The sequence below is a fragment of the Lacerta agilis genome, chromosome 9, assembly GCF_009819535.1.
Source record: "Lacerta agilis isolate rLacAgi1 chromosome 9, rLacAgi1.pri, whole genome shotgun sequence".
In the NCBI taxonomy this organism is placed as follows: Eukaryota; Metazoa; Chordata; class Lepidosauria; order Squamata; family Lacertidae; genus Lacerta; species Lacerta agilis.
The window spans coordinates 64,077,476-64,094,784 of NC_046320.1; the positions used below are offsets into that span (position 1 = coordinate 64,077,476).

General features: G+C 48.0%; 1 protein-coding gene across 4 annotated transcripts in view; it reads right to left on the minus strand.

Annotated features, from left to right (window-relative positions):
- The window catches only part of SEPTIN11 (septin 11), a 95,042-nt gene that overhangs the window by 47,988 nt on the left and 29,745 nt on the right, over positions 1 to 17,309 (minus strand). For all 4 annotated transcript variants that reach the window (XM_033160857.1, XM_033160859.1, XM_033160856.1 and 1 more), the window contains exon 2: positions 9,557 to 9,671. In XM_033160857.1, the coding sequence (XP_033016748.1) occupies positions 9,557 to 9,671 (115 nt within the window). The remainder of the gene's footprint in view (positions 1 to 9,556; positions 9,672 to 17,309) is intronic.

The following is a 17,309-nucleotide window of genomic DNA, read 5'->3' on the forward strand; positions in this document are numbered from 1 at the left end:
GAGAAGAGATATGATAGCCATCTTCAAATACCCGAAGAGCTGTCACATGGAGCAGGTTTGTTTTCTGCTGTTCCAGAGGCTAGGACCCAAACCAGTAGATTCAAATTGCAAGAAAGGTGATTCCGACTAAACATTAGGGAGAACTTTCTGACAGCAAGAGCTGTTCAACAGTTGAATGGATTCTCTTGGAAGGTGGTGGGTCTGCCTTCCTTAGTGGGTTTTTAAGCAGAGGTTGGATGGCCATCTATCAAGGATTCTTTCTTTCTTTCCATCCTCATTGCTGGTGCAGAAAGAGGCAGCTAGCTTCCAACTATATTCCTTTAGTTACTACCTTGATTTCGCTTTCCTCCCACGTGTTTTAGCTGACAGCTCTTCCTTTGGCACAAAGAGCAGCTTAAAATCCCAGTTTGTTGCTGTTGTTCTTTCAATCATGGGTGCAAACCTTCTCCATTAATAACAGAACTACAAAACCAGTAGGATGCAATGCTCGGGGCATGATAACTGTTATTATATTGAGAACATACAGTGGTGCCCCGCTAGACGAAAATAATTCGTTCTGCGAAAATTTTCGTCTAGCGGGTTTTTCGTCTTGCGGAGCGGCAATGACAGCCGCGCTCCGCAAAACGAAAAAAAAAAAAAAAAGACGAAAATTTTTCGTCTTGCGAGGCAGCCCCATAGACTTTTTCGTCTTGCGGGGCAGCCTTCCGCTAGACGAATGCCTTCGTCTAGCGAGTTTTTCGTCTTGCGAGGCATTCGTCTAGCGGGGTACCACTGTAGCTTGTAATGCACACTGGGGGTCCCACCACCAAGTCCTAAAGCAGGGAATGGGAAACTATGGCCCTCCAGATGTTTTTGGACTCCATCAAATGCAGCCAGCATGGGTGATTGGCAGGAGTGATGGGAACTGTAGTCCAATAAGTCCCTCTCACTTGCCTTGCCCTGCAGCGTTCTTTGATAGGGAACTGCTAAGAAGTCATCCCAGGCCACTCTATTCTGCAGCCCAGGAGTGCTCCAGAAATATCTGGTGCAGCCCACACTGTTGCATTTTGTCTTTCCGTTAAGAGATACACGTTATTGGACAAAGGAATCAATTAGCATGCTATTTCTTATTTTCTTTTAGCAGGAAAAAAATATATGTGCCAATTAGCACTGGGTTTCAACCTTAATCAATTTAGCTGGAAATGGGTGGGAGGGCCCAGAACTTAATAGAGAAAGGCTAAATTTAAATCGGCGGGGCTGGGAGTTTATGGGCACGTTTACTCATTTTTTTCTGACGTCATTTTGGTTTGGGTATGTTACTGTAACAGGAAGCAAAGAGAAGCAACACAACTGGGGTTGGCCTTTCCTTCTTGTGGCAAGTGGGACCTTCCACTGGTTAAATTATAAACTGCCGCATATTTCCTGCAAAAAAGGCATCAGCACAGAGGTTTTGGCAAGAGTACGAAAAGCTCAACTGCGTAAGACCATACATCTACCAGTACATCATAGCCAAGCACATACTATCTCCAGGGCTTTTGACTGCCAATTGCTGGGATTGAGGAGAGCTTCTCATGATGTCGAAATCAACTTCGTGACATGACATATTAAAAAGCAGCTTTTCAGTATGTACAAAATCCTATTTTGTCAGTGCCGTAGTACATTCTTTTCTCATTTCTTCATCTTCTCTTGTATTTTTCCGTCTGACGTATTCCACTTGTGGAGGGCTGTTCCATTCAGGTGCTGCTTGAGATCTTCCCATAAGGCACCTGGTTGTCCACTGTGAGAGAAGGATGCTGGCCTGACCCAGCAGGCTTTCCTTATGTTCTTAAACCAGCTGTGGAGGCAAGTCATGTTCCTTTTTTTTTTTTTTAAACAACAACGGTGCAATAAAACCCCAGTCAATATTTTCTCTTTTAAAAGGAACAGTGAAGCTGCCTGCTAAAGTTTCATTGTAAAAACAAAACCGGATTTCATATAAACAGGCAGCAACGGGAATAGCTCAGCCCTGCCAAGCAAAGTGCAGAGATCAATGGTTTCGTTTTGCGGATGCACAGAAATGCCTTTCAGGGGATGCAAATAGGAAAGGTCTCGGGGAAACAACATCGCTCCAGCCTCTAGAAGCTCAAACCACTTTGTTCAACAGCTTGCTGCGGTTTTGATGACATCTCTTTTCGCCGTTGTTTTAATTTGATGGATATGAAAACACTAATCCTCATGGGAGAGCAATGAAGAGGCAGCGGCCTTTTGCATTCCACAGATAAAATTTGACTCCAGATGACTTTGGCTGCAACCTTGAGGGCAGTTCACCCTGTACTCAGCCTCAGAAGAGAGGCTATGTGTGGATGCCACAATTCCCACTAGATCGTGGAGAAAGCAAAGCAATGCGATGCGAACAGATGCAAACTGCAGCTATCAGCCTGCCGAGCTTCCTTTTTGTTAAAAAAAAAAAGAGGAAAAGAAACTCAAGTTTCTAGTCCCTTGTGTTTACAAAGAGATGGGAGTGCGAGGGAATTACCTGCTGAAATCTCAGGAGCCAGAGGGGCGGCTGAGCGAGGCTTCCAGTCTTTGGGGACATTTGCTTGAGAGTTTCTCAAGGGCTGCAATTTAGTGCTACATAGGCTTGTGAGGAATTCACCGGGGTGGGGAAGAGGCACAATTTGGAATATACTGTACATAATTCCAGTTCTATAAACTTGCCTTGCAGCATTGGCTTATTTATTTTTCTTACAAAATTTATAGACCACTTAATAATGAAATAAATAAATAAATCTCTAAGCAATTTACCTAAGGTACTAGAAAATTTTATCATATACATATACATATATATATATATATATATATATATATATATATATATATATCCCCTGCTTATGGTACGAACTCCTGCCCTTTCTTTGCCAATATATGGGCAATGACATAATTCAGTGCGAGGAAACGGAAGGATACAGTGGAGTTCCCTTTGAAATGGTTGTGTCAGCGCAGGGTATTTTGTACTTCCCACTCGTCCCCGTCCCCCCCCCCAGTGTTATCTACATAATTCTCCATGAGAGCTCCATGAGAGCCAGTGTGGTGTAGTGGTTAAGAGCGGGAGACTAGTAATCTGGTGAACCGGGTTCGCGTCTCCACTCCTCCACATGCAGCTGCTGGGTGACCTTGGGCTAGTCACACTTCTCTGAAGTCTCTCAGCCCCACTCACCTCACAGAGTGTTTGTTGTGGGGGAGGAAGGGAAAGGAGAATATTAGCCGCTTTGAGACTCCTTCCGGTAGTGAAAAGCGGGATATCAAATCCAAACTCTTCTTCTTCTTCTTCTTCTTCTTCAGAAGGTGCATTCGCATTCATTGTCAACAATCGCTCACTTTTTACAGGGCAGTGTGTGGGATCTCCACATTTAAACACCTCGTGTGGATAGCATGGCCCCCATTCCTTCGCCCTGAATGACTGGGGAAAGTGCAGGTCTGTCATTGAGAAGTGGCTACAAGCCCGGAGCGGTATGCCTCTGTATACCAGTCACTTGGATTCAGATGTGAGGGGAGAGCTGTTGTACTCAGGTTCTGCTTGCAGAATTCCCAGAGGCACCTGGAAGCCCAGCAATTAAGAACAGGACACTGTTCTTCTCATGTCCTGACACCAGGTGCTTAAGCAGACACCTAAATGCCAGTACTTGGTGTTCTTATGCACAGCATGCAATGCTCAGTGGCAACTAGGCTATAGCTCTCCAGTGTCCCAATCAGGACTTATGCATCTGTGTAATTTTCCCATTGACATCTGGTCCTGGAGGAAGAACTGTGAGGGGAGAGACTCCATCGGGCAAGGCCTCCTTCCACCTGCCTTGCCCCACCCTCCAGTCTCTGCTTCTCATTTTGTATCGTACTATTTCATGCACTGTGGATTGCCGCCTGTTTTATTGATAGTAGTTTCGAAATTATTTATTGTAATTGTTAAGAGTGGGTTTATGTTTAATTTTTATATGCTGAAATTATTATTCTATACTATTCTGATGATTGTTGAGTGTTACTTTATTTGATGTAGGTTGCTTATTTTAAAGCAATGTTTTATTATCACATTTTTGTATTGCATTAGATTGTTACATTCTTTGTTTCTTCAGCTTGTAAACTGCCTTGAGTATTGCAAGATAGAAAGGCGGTATACAAATTAAAAGTGATGGTGATGCATAGCTGTCAACTTTTCCCCCTTTTTAAAGGGAAATTCCCTTATTCCGAATAGGATTCCTCGCAAGAAAAGGGAAAAGTTGACAGCTATGTGATGATGTTGGTGATGATGATATTTGCAATTTTAACTGAGGAAGAAAAAACTTTTGCCCAGGTTTCCAAAAATCCAGGAAACACCAGCTAAGCATCCAACATCTTTTCCCAGTTTAGTTTCGGTTTTAAACATGCGAGTTTCCAAATGGGTGAAATTTAAACTGCTTTGCTGGGGAGAGAAACCTGTACGAAAAGCTGAGCATTTCCATTTAAAAGATTCCCTGCGATGCTTGATGTCTTACACGCTAGGTACCACCAAGCTGGGGGGGTGTGTGGATTTTATATTGCTCACACTGCATGTTGTGAAGTGTTTTTTGATTGTTGGAAACACTTCAAACCAACCTTAGTACACCTTGGAGCCCGGCACGCTTCCTTCAGCGCACGTACCTCTCCTGTACGTTCTCCTTGCTGCCGTCTCCTGTGCTATTCAGCAGAGTTATCTTCTCTTATCTTCTCTCACGCAGCGGGGTTGTGTATGCCAGCATATTACAGACAACAGAGTCCGGCTTCTTTCTAATCTAGAAGCTTTATTTTACAAGGCATAAATCATTACATTCCGGGAGAGTCGCAAGCCATGTTGGTGGCTTCTCCCTTCTCTCCGTTCTCCGGACACCAGAAAAAGAAAGTATCACATTACAAAGTACAACAGTACACAGAGCATCCGGTGACGCTCTTCCTCCTGTGGGTGGGACAATCTGGTTGAGCTTGTTAACTCTAAAAGCTCCAAACCTCTACACCCCCTCTTGTCCCGCACACAGGGGCGTTGTAAGCTTGCAGCTTACCTCACACAAACCCTCTTAGAACTCCCCATGCCGTTGGAAGCTCAGGGGCTTCGTGAACCCAACCCTCTGGTTCACCTGACCAGGACAGTACTTCAGCTTCTCCAAGCCGGTCTGAACACACACGTCTCGAAAGAGAACGTCTAGGTGTTTGGGTCTGGCCTTGACTTGTCCAGACTCTGCCACCAACGAACAGAGTTGGTTGTCCTCCCAAACCATCACGGGCAGGCAACTCTGAACGCAGATCTCTTGGACCAAACACCTATAGAACTCCAGTTCCCTGCAAAGCACTGACAACGCACTGTACCTGGCTTCTGCACGAGAACGAGCAATGAGGCTCTGGCACCGGGACTTCAGCCCGCCTAGAGCTCCTCCACACTGTACAACCATTTCAGACACAGATTTCCTGTCCTTGGAATTTGCCCAACCGCCGTCGCACCAGCGCGTGAGCTGGGGCTCACCGGTAGCTGACAACTCCGGGCAAAACTCCTTAATCTCCTGCAAACTCTGGAGCACTCTCACCATGCCATTCCAGGCATGCACGCTGGGATTTGCAGCCACCTTGCTGAACAGATCCACAGCAACTGCTATGTCAGGTTTGCTCAACTGTGAAGGAATCAACAGCCTCCCAGGAGCTGACCCAAACACCTCGGGGCTCTCGAACTCAGAGCGTTCCCCGGTCTGACTGTCCTCACCTAGACACGTCTCCATGGGTGTTCTGACACTAGCACTTTCAGACACTCTGAACTTCTTCAACAACTGCACTACTTCGCCAGTCTGATTGAGCAAGACACTACCGTCTTCGGCTCTGTCTACCTGCACACCTAGGTAAACACCAACAGGGCTTAGGTTCCTGAGCTGGAAAGACTGACCAAGCTCCTCTGCGAACCGTTGCACCTGTCCCCTGGTCTCCACCAGGTAAAACATGTCCGCACTGGACTGCAGAACTAGACCCTGTTCTGGGCTTACTCCTGCCAGAAACAGGCAGCTATCAGTACAACTCTGGCTGACACCTAGCTTTCTCAAAGCTTCTTGCACGCCTGAGGACCAATCTCTGGCTGACTCCTTCAAGCCAGTGATTGCCTCGTGCAAACTCCACACCTGATTTGGCCCGTTGTCCTCGAACCCTGGCGGAGGTACCTCGTACCTCTCCTCGTCCAGGTCGGAATCCAAACAGGCATCCAAACCAAAGTGGCTTGCCTCAAAGCTGCTTTGAGTCGCGACCGCTAACAGCATGCGCGTGGTTTCGCTTCTGAGAGAGAGCGCGTCCAGTACCTCGTAACAATGGACCCCCTCCTCCTGAGTGAAACCTCTGGCTACTGACCTAGCTTTGCACTGCAACTCGCCAGTTGCTGCCGTCTTGAGTCTGTACACCCAACGACCTTCTGACAGCGTCGTGGTTGTGCACACACCCAAAGACCTCATTGAGCTTACCTGCTCTACCATGGCATCCTGCCATTTCTGGGCCTCACCTTGAGATACCCATTGAACCTTCACAAGGCTCTCCGGTTCACACTGAACCAAACAAGCACTCACGCTAGTGGCCGTGAACCTTTCGGGCAGAATCCCTTCAGTGGATCGTGCAAACTGCTGTGATACCACGTCAGGTTCTCCCTCTGCTCCAGTTGCACTGGATTCCACCTGCACGTCCTTGACGTCAGGCATCTCACCTACAGACTTGCTGCGCCTGTGCATCCTAACTGAACCACCTAAGGATGACGTTGGTGCGCCTTTGTGCTCCTGCTTCACTGCCAAAGAACCCTGCTCTTGCTCCGGGACGAGACCTGCGCCAGGCTCTCCTGGAGAAGAGTTGCCACACAAAGAGTCGCCAAACGTGGCCTGCCTCCTAGTCCGTGACATAGGAGTTGCGGGTGCACTCCCAGGCTGCTGCCTTGGAGTTGCCCCTAGCTGCGCTGCACCCTGGTGATGACCGGGAACTCGGCCCAAGCCACCAGCAGGTGCCAAAGCCACAGCAATACCCCCTCTTGGGGCTGGTCCACCTGGACCACTGCCACCAGCAGGTGGCGCATCCTGTCCAGCACTGACAGGACCATCCAGAACATCAGGGCTTCTAGGGATGTGTTCCAATCCATTCTGCTCACAAAATTCAGCACTCCTGCTGACTAGAACCTGGGTCTGGTCACTATCTGGGCTAACTAACCTCCAGCTACGCAAGCTGGGTTCGTACCCACAGAAAAACACTTTCGGAACCTTGGTACCACCCAGTTCCACCCAGAACCCTTGTGGAAGCTCTGCATCCAAGAGCATGTCTTCAGTGGCAGCATGCAGCATCCTTTGCTGCCTCTCTGCAAGACCACATACCTGTGAAGAAAGCAGGTTAGTCACACTGTGCTTACTCCCCCTCTCACTGAGGACCTGGGAACAGCCTACTCCAGTAGAAACCTGCTGTTCCACCTCTGCAACCAGTGGTGCTGCCTCAGTTGCCTCCTTGAGCAATGCAGACCACATGTGGTGAGAGAAAGCATCAGCCAAACACTCAGAACAACACGCTCCCCCCAGGTTAGCTTCTGGCATCCCTTCAGAAACAGCCACATGAACCAGGGAAAAGGGACGCGTGGTTTCCCTTTCAGACGCGGGGTAGCAGGATGTCGACTCCTCGACCTTGCAAACCCTGCAATCAAGAAAGCTGTTACATGCCCTTAACTTGCACCCTTCAGAGAACTCAGGCTGCTTCAGCACACTGTCCCAGTGGCGACTTGCCAGCCTTTGGTACCACTGACACAAACATAAGTGGTGCACGGGCACACTGGTGCACTGAGCAAGCACTGCAGCAGCGCCACCTCCTTCTGCTGTTCTTGCTTGAGGCCCCTCGACAGCAAACAGCCCGTCCTGGCTGCATTCCATGCGTAGAAGCATCTTCTGGCCCCTGCAAGCAGAACAGGTGATAAGCACAAAACAAACAGCAAAAACATTGGACAGAAGGTTTGACATAAACAGATACACAGCCACGTCAGCAACCAAAGAAAACGCCAGTTCTGTCCCTTGGATCTGTCCCTTGACTGTTAGCAAAAAGTCAAGCCTTTTCTTGCCTCCAACAGTCAGTTCTTCAAACTGCTCTGTAGAAGGAGACTCGCAGTTCCTCACAAGTCCACCAGGAGGAACGATGACGACGACGGCAACCATCACACGCAGCCCACCAGGGTTGGCCTCTCTCAGCGTTGCCTCGGTGACTGCATCACAACAGTAGGGCTTATCTCGGCTCCGTCTTTCAGTGGCATCAGGCTTCTCACACTCAGCTGGGCACGTGACCTGATGGCTGTGAGAAACGGCCTTGCCCTTATCTTCAGCCATGCACGTCAACAAAAGACCAGGTGCAGGCGACGTGACAAAACACAGCTCCACAATGAAGGCCTTTACGCTGGCTTCAGACTTGGAAACAGCCCCTCCCTTTCTGGGAGCAAAGCCCACGGCGATCTGGCCCCCCTCCTGCTTTCCATGGCACTGTTGCTTCTCAACAGCCATAAGCCGAGCTGGGGGCGAGCTTTCCAAAGCCACTTCAGCCAGTCCCTCAGCCCCTTGAAACTGGGCTAGGGTCTTCTTCCAGGCTTCACAAGCACTGGCCAGACCTTCCTCCTCACAGGCGTTGGCCAGAACATCAACGCTCTCAGGGAACAGCTCTCTGCATTGAAGCTGTGAGGCTGGAGGTGCTTGCAAACAAAAGCTTCCCTCCTCCTTGCTGGGAATGCTACAGCTCCCTCCATCTTGCCCAGGGGTAGCATACTTACGAATCTGTAGCTTCTCACCCGGCTCCACAGATGGGGGTTTCACCAGAGAGGGTACACTGCTTGGGCACACCTCAATCTGGGCTTCCCTGCTGCCTTCCAACCTCTGGCAGCAGGTTTTAGGCTCCTGAGCCATTCAGCAGACTGCTGAATGCTCCTGCTGGCAAAGCAAACTCCCTGGGTGCTCCATCACAGTCCAAACCAGGGAGGCACTTCTCAGCTTGGCACACACGTTCTGGATCCTTGGAACTGCTCCAGAATCAGTCCAGAATCGGGAAAAGCTTGGATCCATAACCTGAAGTGTTTTTTGATTGTTGGAAACACTTCAAACCAACCTTAGTACACCTTGGAGCCCGGCACGCTTCCTTCAGCGCACGTACCTCTCCTGTACGTTCTCCTTGCTGCCGTCTCCTGTGCTATTCAGCAGAGTTATCTTCTCTTATCTTCTCTCACGCAGCGGGGTTGTGTATGCCAGCATATTACAGACAACAGAGTCCGGCTTCTTTCTAATCTAGAAGCTTTATTTTACAAGGCATAAATCATTACATTCCGGGAGAGTCGCAAGCCATGTTGGTGGCTTCTCCCTTCTCTCCGTTCTCCGGACACCAGAAAAAGAAAGTATCACATTACAAAGTACAACAGTACACAGAGCATCCGGTGACGCTCTTCCTCCTGTGGGTGGGACAATCTGGTTGAGCTTGTTAACTCTAAAAGCTCCAAACCTCTACATGTTGCATCTGGGAAGGACACACAGATAATCTCTTTGTTCAGAAGCCTATTATCATCACTTACCGACACAAAGGATGTTGAAGCAGAAACCCTGCGAGGTTGACTTGTTGACCAGCTGATCGGGGAGGCTGTCAAAACCGACGTGGCCCGACAGGGACAGGTTTCGGAGATCATCGTTCTGAAATCCCGAGAAGAAACATGTCAAGGTTTTTTATAGAGTTGGCTTTATCATTGCTTATCAATGAGAAGCAACCACTGCCACCGATATCACAAAGATATTCACCCTCCATTGAAATAAACATGGGTGGCGCTGTGGTCTAAACCACTGAGCCTAGGGCTTGCCGATCAGAAGGTCGGCGGTTCCAATCCCCGCGAAGCGACGGGGTGAGCTCCCGTTGTTCGGTCCCAGCTCCTGCCCACCTAGGAGTTCGAAAGCACGTCAAAGTGCAAGTAGATAAATAGGTACCACTCTGGCGGGAAGGTAAACGGCATTTCCGTGCGCTGCTCTGGTTCGCCAGAAGCAGCTTAGTCATGCTGGCCACATGACCCGGAAGCTCTCTGCGGACAAACACCGGCTCCCTCGCCCTATAGAGCGAGATGAGCACCGCTACCCCAGAGTCGTCCGCAACTGGACTTAACGGTCAGGGGTCCCTTTACCTTTACTAGCTAGCACTGCCTTTCAAATACATACATTTAGATGCAGAAACTAGAGCTCTTTGGAGGAAAGATGAGATTTGTCTGCAATAAACAGCAAGAACCGGCAGCTTCTAGGTTCCTAAATACTCTGTTAAAACTCATATGTGGTCTTTTCATGGAAGGCAATATAAAAGTCTCTCAAACATAAGCAAATCTTCTTTTTTTAAAAATCACCTTTTAAAAATACTGATTAGCACCCTGCTTCTCAGGAATAAAAAGATAAAGCTGTAGGGGAAGAGAAGACGTTTCCTTACACAAAGTCAGACTAGAGGTGCACTGGCCTCTCTAGGGCCCCATCTCCTCTTTGTATTTAAATAACTATCATACTACTTTAAACAGCCGTGGCTTACCCCCAATGAATTCTGGGAAGTGTAGTTTGTTAAAGGTGCTGAGACAACAGTTAGGAGACACCTATTCCCCCCCCCCCGAGCAACAATTCCCAGAGTTCCCAGGGAAGAGGGATTGACTGCTAAACCACTCTTGGAATTGGAACTCTGCGAATGGGAGAGGGGTCTCCAAACTTCTGGTTTGGCCAAAATTTGCACATTTAATTTTATTTATTTAGAAAGATGTGCAAGCCGTGTAAATCTCCAAATTCCCCAAGCTGTGTGCATTTATGAAATTAACAGTAAGATACAGCTAAAATTTAAAAACACAACTACACATAAAGCACAGCTAAAAATCGATCAAACAGAGATAAAAAAAAATCAATAAAACTTTTAAAAACAAATACAGATAGCAAAATTATACGCATGGGCAGGCATATAAATCCAATTATTATGATTAATAATAATAATAATTGGATTTATATACCACCCTATACCAGGAGGTCTCAGGGCGGTTCACAGAACAAAATAAAGAGAGGAACGAACAGGGTGTGGGGTGGGAATACAACAGAAAGAACGTCATTCCAGGAGAATAAAAGTGAGAGGCCCGGGGAAGAAACATTTCCCTCGCAACCACCCAAAAAGCACAGAAGGAAAGTTTGCCATGTGACGGGCAGCCACTTCTGGAATTGCCATCTCCACTGCTATTTATAAAGCAAGCCGGGCTCTGCTAACCGGAGCTAATAAAATTGAAGCGCCACAACTGTGCCCTAAGTCATCTGCTGTCCTTCAGCAGGCTGAGGAGGAGGAGGAGGAGAGCGCAGAATTCTTCTGGCTCAGAGAGAAAAGAGGATTTTCCTCTCCCCCCCCCCTTCCTACACAGCCCCAAGGCTCAGATCCAAACCATGGCAGGGAAGCAACACAAGACTATTTCCAGTCTCAGGAAAAAGTAAATGGCGGGGACGGGACCCATTAGCTTGACTCACACTTTTCTCTCTGGCGAGATACATTTATTCGGAGCAACACGGTGCAAACTCTAGTCTTGTTAATGACCGCCATAAATGTTAATGCTGTCCTTCACGTCTAACATTTAGAATTCAGAAAGAAATAATGAAATGGAATGGAATATTTTATGGGTGTGTTTATTGCCCGGGACTCCTTGGGTTGTACATAAATCAAATCAAATAAAATTCTAGCCTCAGCTCCACTTAAGTCAATCTTAAAGGTCACGATGGAGCCTTAGGAGGGCATTTTTGGTCTGCTTCCAAATATGTCTACACAAGCTACCAACTCAGAAGCCTCTTTCTTCCTTTCTTTTTTACTATTTACATGTAAGTCATTTGTGGAGTAACCAAACAGCTTGAAACCAAAGAATTATGTGCCTTCAAATTAACACAACTAGCCCCCACCTACTCACCTGGAGGAAATTCCAGCTCATCACAGGTGACTAGGCAAGTGGCTATTTACAAGCAAGTTTACTGTATCAGTACAAGAAGTGCTTGCAGATGGTTGTTCCTATCAACTGCCCCTCCCTTGGAAAATACCATTCTCCTGTGGACTACTCAAAGCCAGAGCCTGCGCTATCTTCCAGAATTGAAATGAGATTTTATTTCTTATTCGAACGATTGTAGCAGACCTTCTTTTTTTTATCACTGGCAGCATTTCAAACAGGATGAAATAATATATCAATCTTGGATGCGTTTGAGGATACTGGGTTCACAGCCAAGAAGCTCAGGGGATTTCCCAATCCCAGGCCTTCATCAAATAGGAAACAAGGAAGTTTTTTTTTGTAAGAGAATCTGCTTCTGCTCAAGGTACGGCAGTGGGTAGCATTTCGAGGCTTCAACAGAAGAACAAGCCTTGCCGAGGAAGCCTTGGCACGGCTTCTGAACAAGGAAGCCTTGCCTCCTCAGTAACGGCCTTCTTCAGGAATTCCTTGCTCCACTGGGGCTCAGCGAGACAGCGGCCTCAGGTAGCTTTGTAACAGAACCTCTGCTTTATGGAGGATATGGCTACCAATGGCTACTAGCCACAAAGCTTATGTTTTACTTCATCTGCCAAAGGCAGTGGACCCTTGAAGACAGGGGAGAGGGCAGCTGCAGCACTCAAATCCTGCTTTCAGGCTTCGCATTGGGGCATTGGCATGGCCACCGCGAGAACAGGATGATGAACTAGATGGGTCGTTGGCCTGATCCTGCAGGCTCCTCTTACGTTCTTATGGCAGACGTGCTGGTCAGTTTTCAAGGCTGCCGTGCACGCTCTTTTTCCACCCCGAAAGACCTCCACGCTGGGTTTGCCCGTTTGTCAAGCAACGCTGCTTTTTCTGGATCCCTCTCTGGCTTGTACTAATTTTAAAAGACGCCACATAGACAAAGTTTACCAAGCCAGCCAGGGAACACAATAAGTAACAACTGAAACAGCAAGCTCATGATTTGATTTAAGTTCTTCCCTCCAAGGAAACCTTTCTCCCTCCAAAGCTTTTCCCCATGCCAAACAAATCTTGAAAGCTGTAGGGTTTATTCTTCTCCTTAAGACATGCAGCTTAAAGAAAACCTGCTAGAACAATTTACTCGCTTATGGCAAATGTGTGAGCCAATTGCTGTTGGCGGGAAGTGAACTGGGGGATCCTACAGTGAATGGATGTCCTCCCATCTGTAACTGATAGGACCACTCTTGCATCTGAATTCAGAGAGGTGTGCTTGCTTTTGAAAAACATTTCAGCCAAGCGGCTGTGCTTTCACTAGGGAGGCTGTTGTGGACTAGTAAATTCAGAATAAGTGTTTATGAGTATCGTCGTCAGACGACGCTGCTCCCCCAACGGAGGAGGCTTACGTTGTGTAAGCTGTGCATGAGGAACATCTTAGAATAGATATGCAATTGTTTGTATAGATGAGTGTGCTTTTATATGGGGGAACACGATGCACAGGTAAGCTTGTTATTTGAACGAAATGTGCACCAGTGACTCACACCTGTGCCATTGTCTGTGATCTTGAAAGGGAAACAAGAGGTGCCATACTGGTCGCATGCAATGCAGGAAAAATGTTGGGATGGGGAAACCGTATGCCTGCTTTTTTCCCCCAGATCAGTTCCTTGCACACATAACACCAGCTTGTGGGGAGGCAGAAATGACTGCAAAAGCAGGCAGGACTTAGCCTGAAAATACGGCAAAAGGGAAACAGAGGGTTGTGCCTAATTAAATCCAGCTCAGCGTGAAACCCATTAAAACAAATGGACCTGTATTAGCCATGTCCATAAATTTCGATGGGTCTACTCTGAGTAGAGATAACACCAGCTGCAATCCAATGTTAACAAACGCCTGGTTCAAAAGATGCTTATGTAACTCGCTGGGACTGCATTCAGGTAAGCAAGCATTTTGATCTCCAAATACAGCGGGAAAAGGAGGTATTTAGCCTTGGTGAGCTTCCCAGGGAGAAGATGGGGAAGGCCACGTGTTTATTTCCCCTTCTACCACTTAAGGATCCTACAGAGGAGATTCCACTGTAGTGCCTGGAGCTTTGGGGATGTGTTCCCCACCCCCTGCCCCCATATCTTCGTTTTTGAAAGAGCCCCGGCGCAAACATGACAACCCGACCTCGCTCAGTGCAGGGAGAGCAAACTCTGATCTCCAAGGCAAAACTGTTTGGCTAGAAAGGTCAGTTCAGACTCCAAGCAGTAACAGCACCACTTCTGCCAAGAAACGACATAAAAGGCCATTTCCCTTCCTTAGGGTTTTTCCTCCAAACCGCTAAGATTTCTATTTGGAGCAGAGGTGACTAATTCATCTACCAGTTCTCATGTCACAAATTACTAACCAGCAGAAAAAGCTGAAGGGTGTTTTTTCTTCTTCCTTCTTTCCCCTTTCCTGGTTTGGGGGGGGGGGAGGAGATAAGAACCATGTGTGCACATTCCAGCAAGTCTTGTGAAGCGGGGGGGGACACACACACACACTCACACAGCACCATGTGACAAACAAATATGAAGAATTTCCAACGACAAAGCCCAATCAAAAACAGATGCTCTTCCTTCCCGCTTCTCCACATGCCTAGTCTTGAACTGCCAATCTGAACTTGCTGCATTTAAGCCAACGTAGGCAGAGTGTACTGTATATCGGTCGTTTCCCAAGACTTTTAGGTAGAAATGCCACATTGCTGCCATTACTACAGCTAAGAAAGGAAGGAGAGCAGATTGAGGGCAAATGCAATGCGTTGCATCCAACTAGGTTCTGCTCAGAGCAGAGCCATTGGGCATGCATGCCCATCAACTTCAATGGGTCTACTCTTGAGTAGGGCTGGTGCTGGAGACAACCCAATGTGGCTCCCAGAGGAAGCCCAGAGGACAATCTCTTGAGTTGCAACTGGATGAGTTCCTCTTGGCCTGTGGGCCTGCTCACATCCTGCTTTCTTCTCCCTCTTTGGAATAAGGAAATTAAAGCCAAGTTTTTTTCCAGGACAAAATAAAAAATAAATTAAAAATCCTTCCAGTAGCACCTTAGAGACCAACTAAGTTTGTTCTTGGTATGAGCTTTCGTGTGCATGCACACTTCTTCAGATACACTGAAACGGAAGTCACCAGACCCTTATATATAGTGAGAGAGTGGGGAGGGGTATTACTCAGAAGGATGGTGGGAATGGGTGATTGGCTGATAGGTGTGGAAAACCTGTTGACGACTGTTAACGACTGCAATTGGTCTTACAGGAAAAGGCAAGGGGTGATGCCTTGATTTGTATGTGTATTGGCGGCATTCTGTTGAGGAGGCACAAGGACGTCTTGAATTGTAAAGCTATTTAGAAGCCCATTTTGACTGTTACAACCAGTGGCGAAGGAAGCCGCTCGGTCACCTGAGGTGGCAAACCCGCCCCCCCCGGTGCCATGCGTCGTACACAGCGACGCATGCGCCGTGGCGCACCCGCCATGCATCGTACACAGCAACGCATGTGTTGTGCGTACCACAGTGCATGCGCCGCTGTGTACGGCGCATGGCACATGTGTGCCGTGCCGCTCCATAGCGGCGCCAGCAGGTGGGGCCCGAGCAAGCAGCGGAGTGAGGCAGCCTCACCCCACAGCCTGCTCGCAAACCGGTGCGGCTGCCAAGCAGGTTTGCATGCAGGCTGCGGGCAAGGCTGCCTCGCTCCACGGCTTGCTTGGGGCCCGCCGGTGGGGCTCGGCTTGGGTGGGGCGGGCGCGCCGAGTGTCACCCCCCTCCCCTGGAACCCAGGACGCCCCTCCCCCATTGCCCCCACCTTGCTACGCCCCCCTTTAAAAAAAACCTTTGAGAACTGCACCTACATATAAAACCTACTTACCATTTTATCATATTGCCAGCCAGTGTGGCGCAGTGGTTAGAGTGTCGGACTAGGACCTGGGAGACCAGGGTTTGAATCCTCACTCGGCCACGAAGCTCAGTGGGTGACCTTGGGCCACTCACCACCTCCCAGTCTAACCTACCTCACAGGGTTGTTGTGAGGGTTAAATGAGAAAGGGTGCAGAGCCATGTACCTTGAGCTTCTTGGAGAAAAGGGTGGGATGTGAATGCAACAAACAAACAGATAATAAATATCATGCAAAGGCTCCGAAGTGGCTTACAGGTTGAAGGAGACAATAAAATAAAATTAAAAAGAAATCACATCTATGCAGCGATCCTAGTAAAACAAAACAAGAAAAGAAGACAGCAGAAAACCCACTCCTTCACCTCCTCAGCAGCACAACGAAGCAGCAATTGCCCATTTAAAAGCCAGGTCCCATAACCAGTCTCCTATGGGTTTGGTGGGTTTCTGCAGGGAATGAGTCTCGTAACAAGAGAGAAGCGACGGAGATGTCCCTGTGTCCCTTGGGCCCGCTTGCCACCTCTTTGGAAGCTCTCAAAAGCATAAGTGGAAATAGAGAGCTGAGGGTGCTTGGAAATATTAAATATTCCCCAGGCTTCCTGTTAGCCCAGTTAAGGGCCATGGCTGAACAAGTTAGAAGCCGGTTTAAAAATCGAAGCACAGATATCATGCCCACAGTCAATTTAGTTCAGATGTAGCTCAGTGGGTAAAGGCAGTGAGAAACTCAAGATAGGTCACCAAACTGCTCCTTAAATCAAGGTTACAGTTGTCAAAACCTGTTGCCATTTTGGGGCTAGATGGCTCCCAAGTCCGATGATGGGCTGACTGTGATTGATTCTCAGTTAAGCACTTGGCTGGTTCAGATGACAACCTTGAGCTGGGATAAGAGCCTTGAGAACTTAAAATTCACTTGATCCAGGGACGGTCCACATATATATTGGCCTATTCCGATCTCTTTTTCTTAAGGTTGGCCTGATCCTGCTCAGGCTGCATAGGAAAAGCATTTTGGTTCCAGGAATTTTGTTCTGATTGTGCATATAAAATATAACAGACAGAATTCCACCTCCAGGTGCTGGAAATGTCAGGCGCTATCCTGACATTCAGGCATCTTCACTTGGTCGCAAGTGGTCAAAAGCCAGGTGCAAAATGTGCCTGGCACCTGGCTAATTTCAAACACTGTCTGCCTTATACTGAAACAGAACACTGGTCCATCTAGCTCAGTATTGTCCACACTGATTGACTACACTGCGAGTCTCTCCCAGCCCCACCTGGAGATGCTGGGGAGTGAAATTGCGACCTTCTGCATGCAAAGCAGATGCTCTGTCACTGAGCTATGGACCTTCCCATAGTTGCCACGCATGCGCCACCCACAGGGCACAAGGCAATCTGCATGACCTGTGCTTTGACAGGAAGAGAGGTTTCAGCTTGAAGCTGCTGCAGAGTCCACGCCAGCTTCCTTCCCTCTGAGGA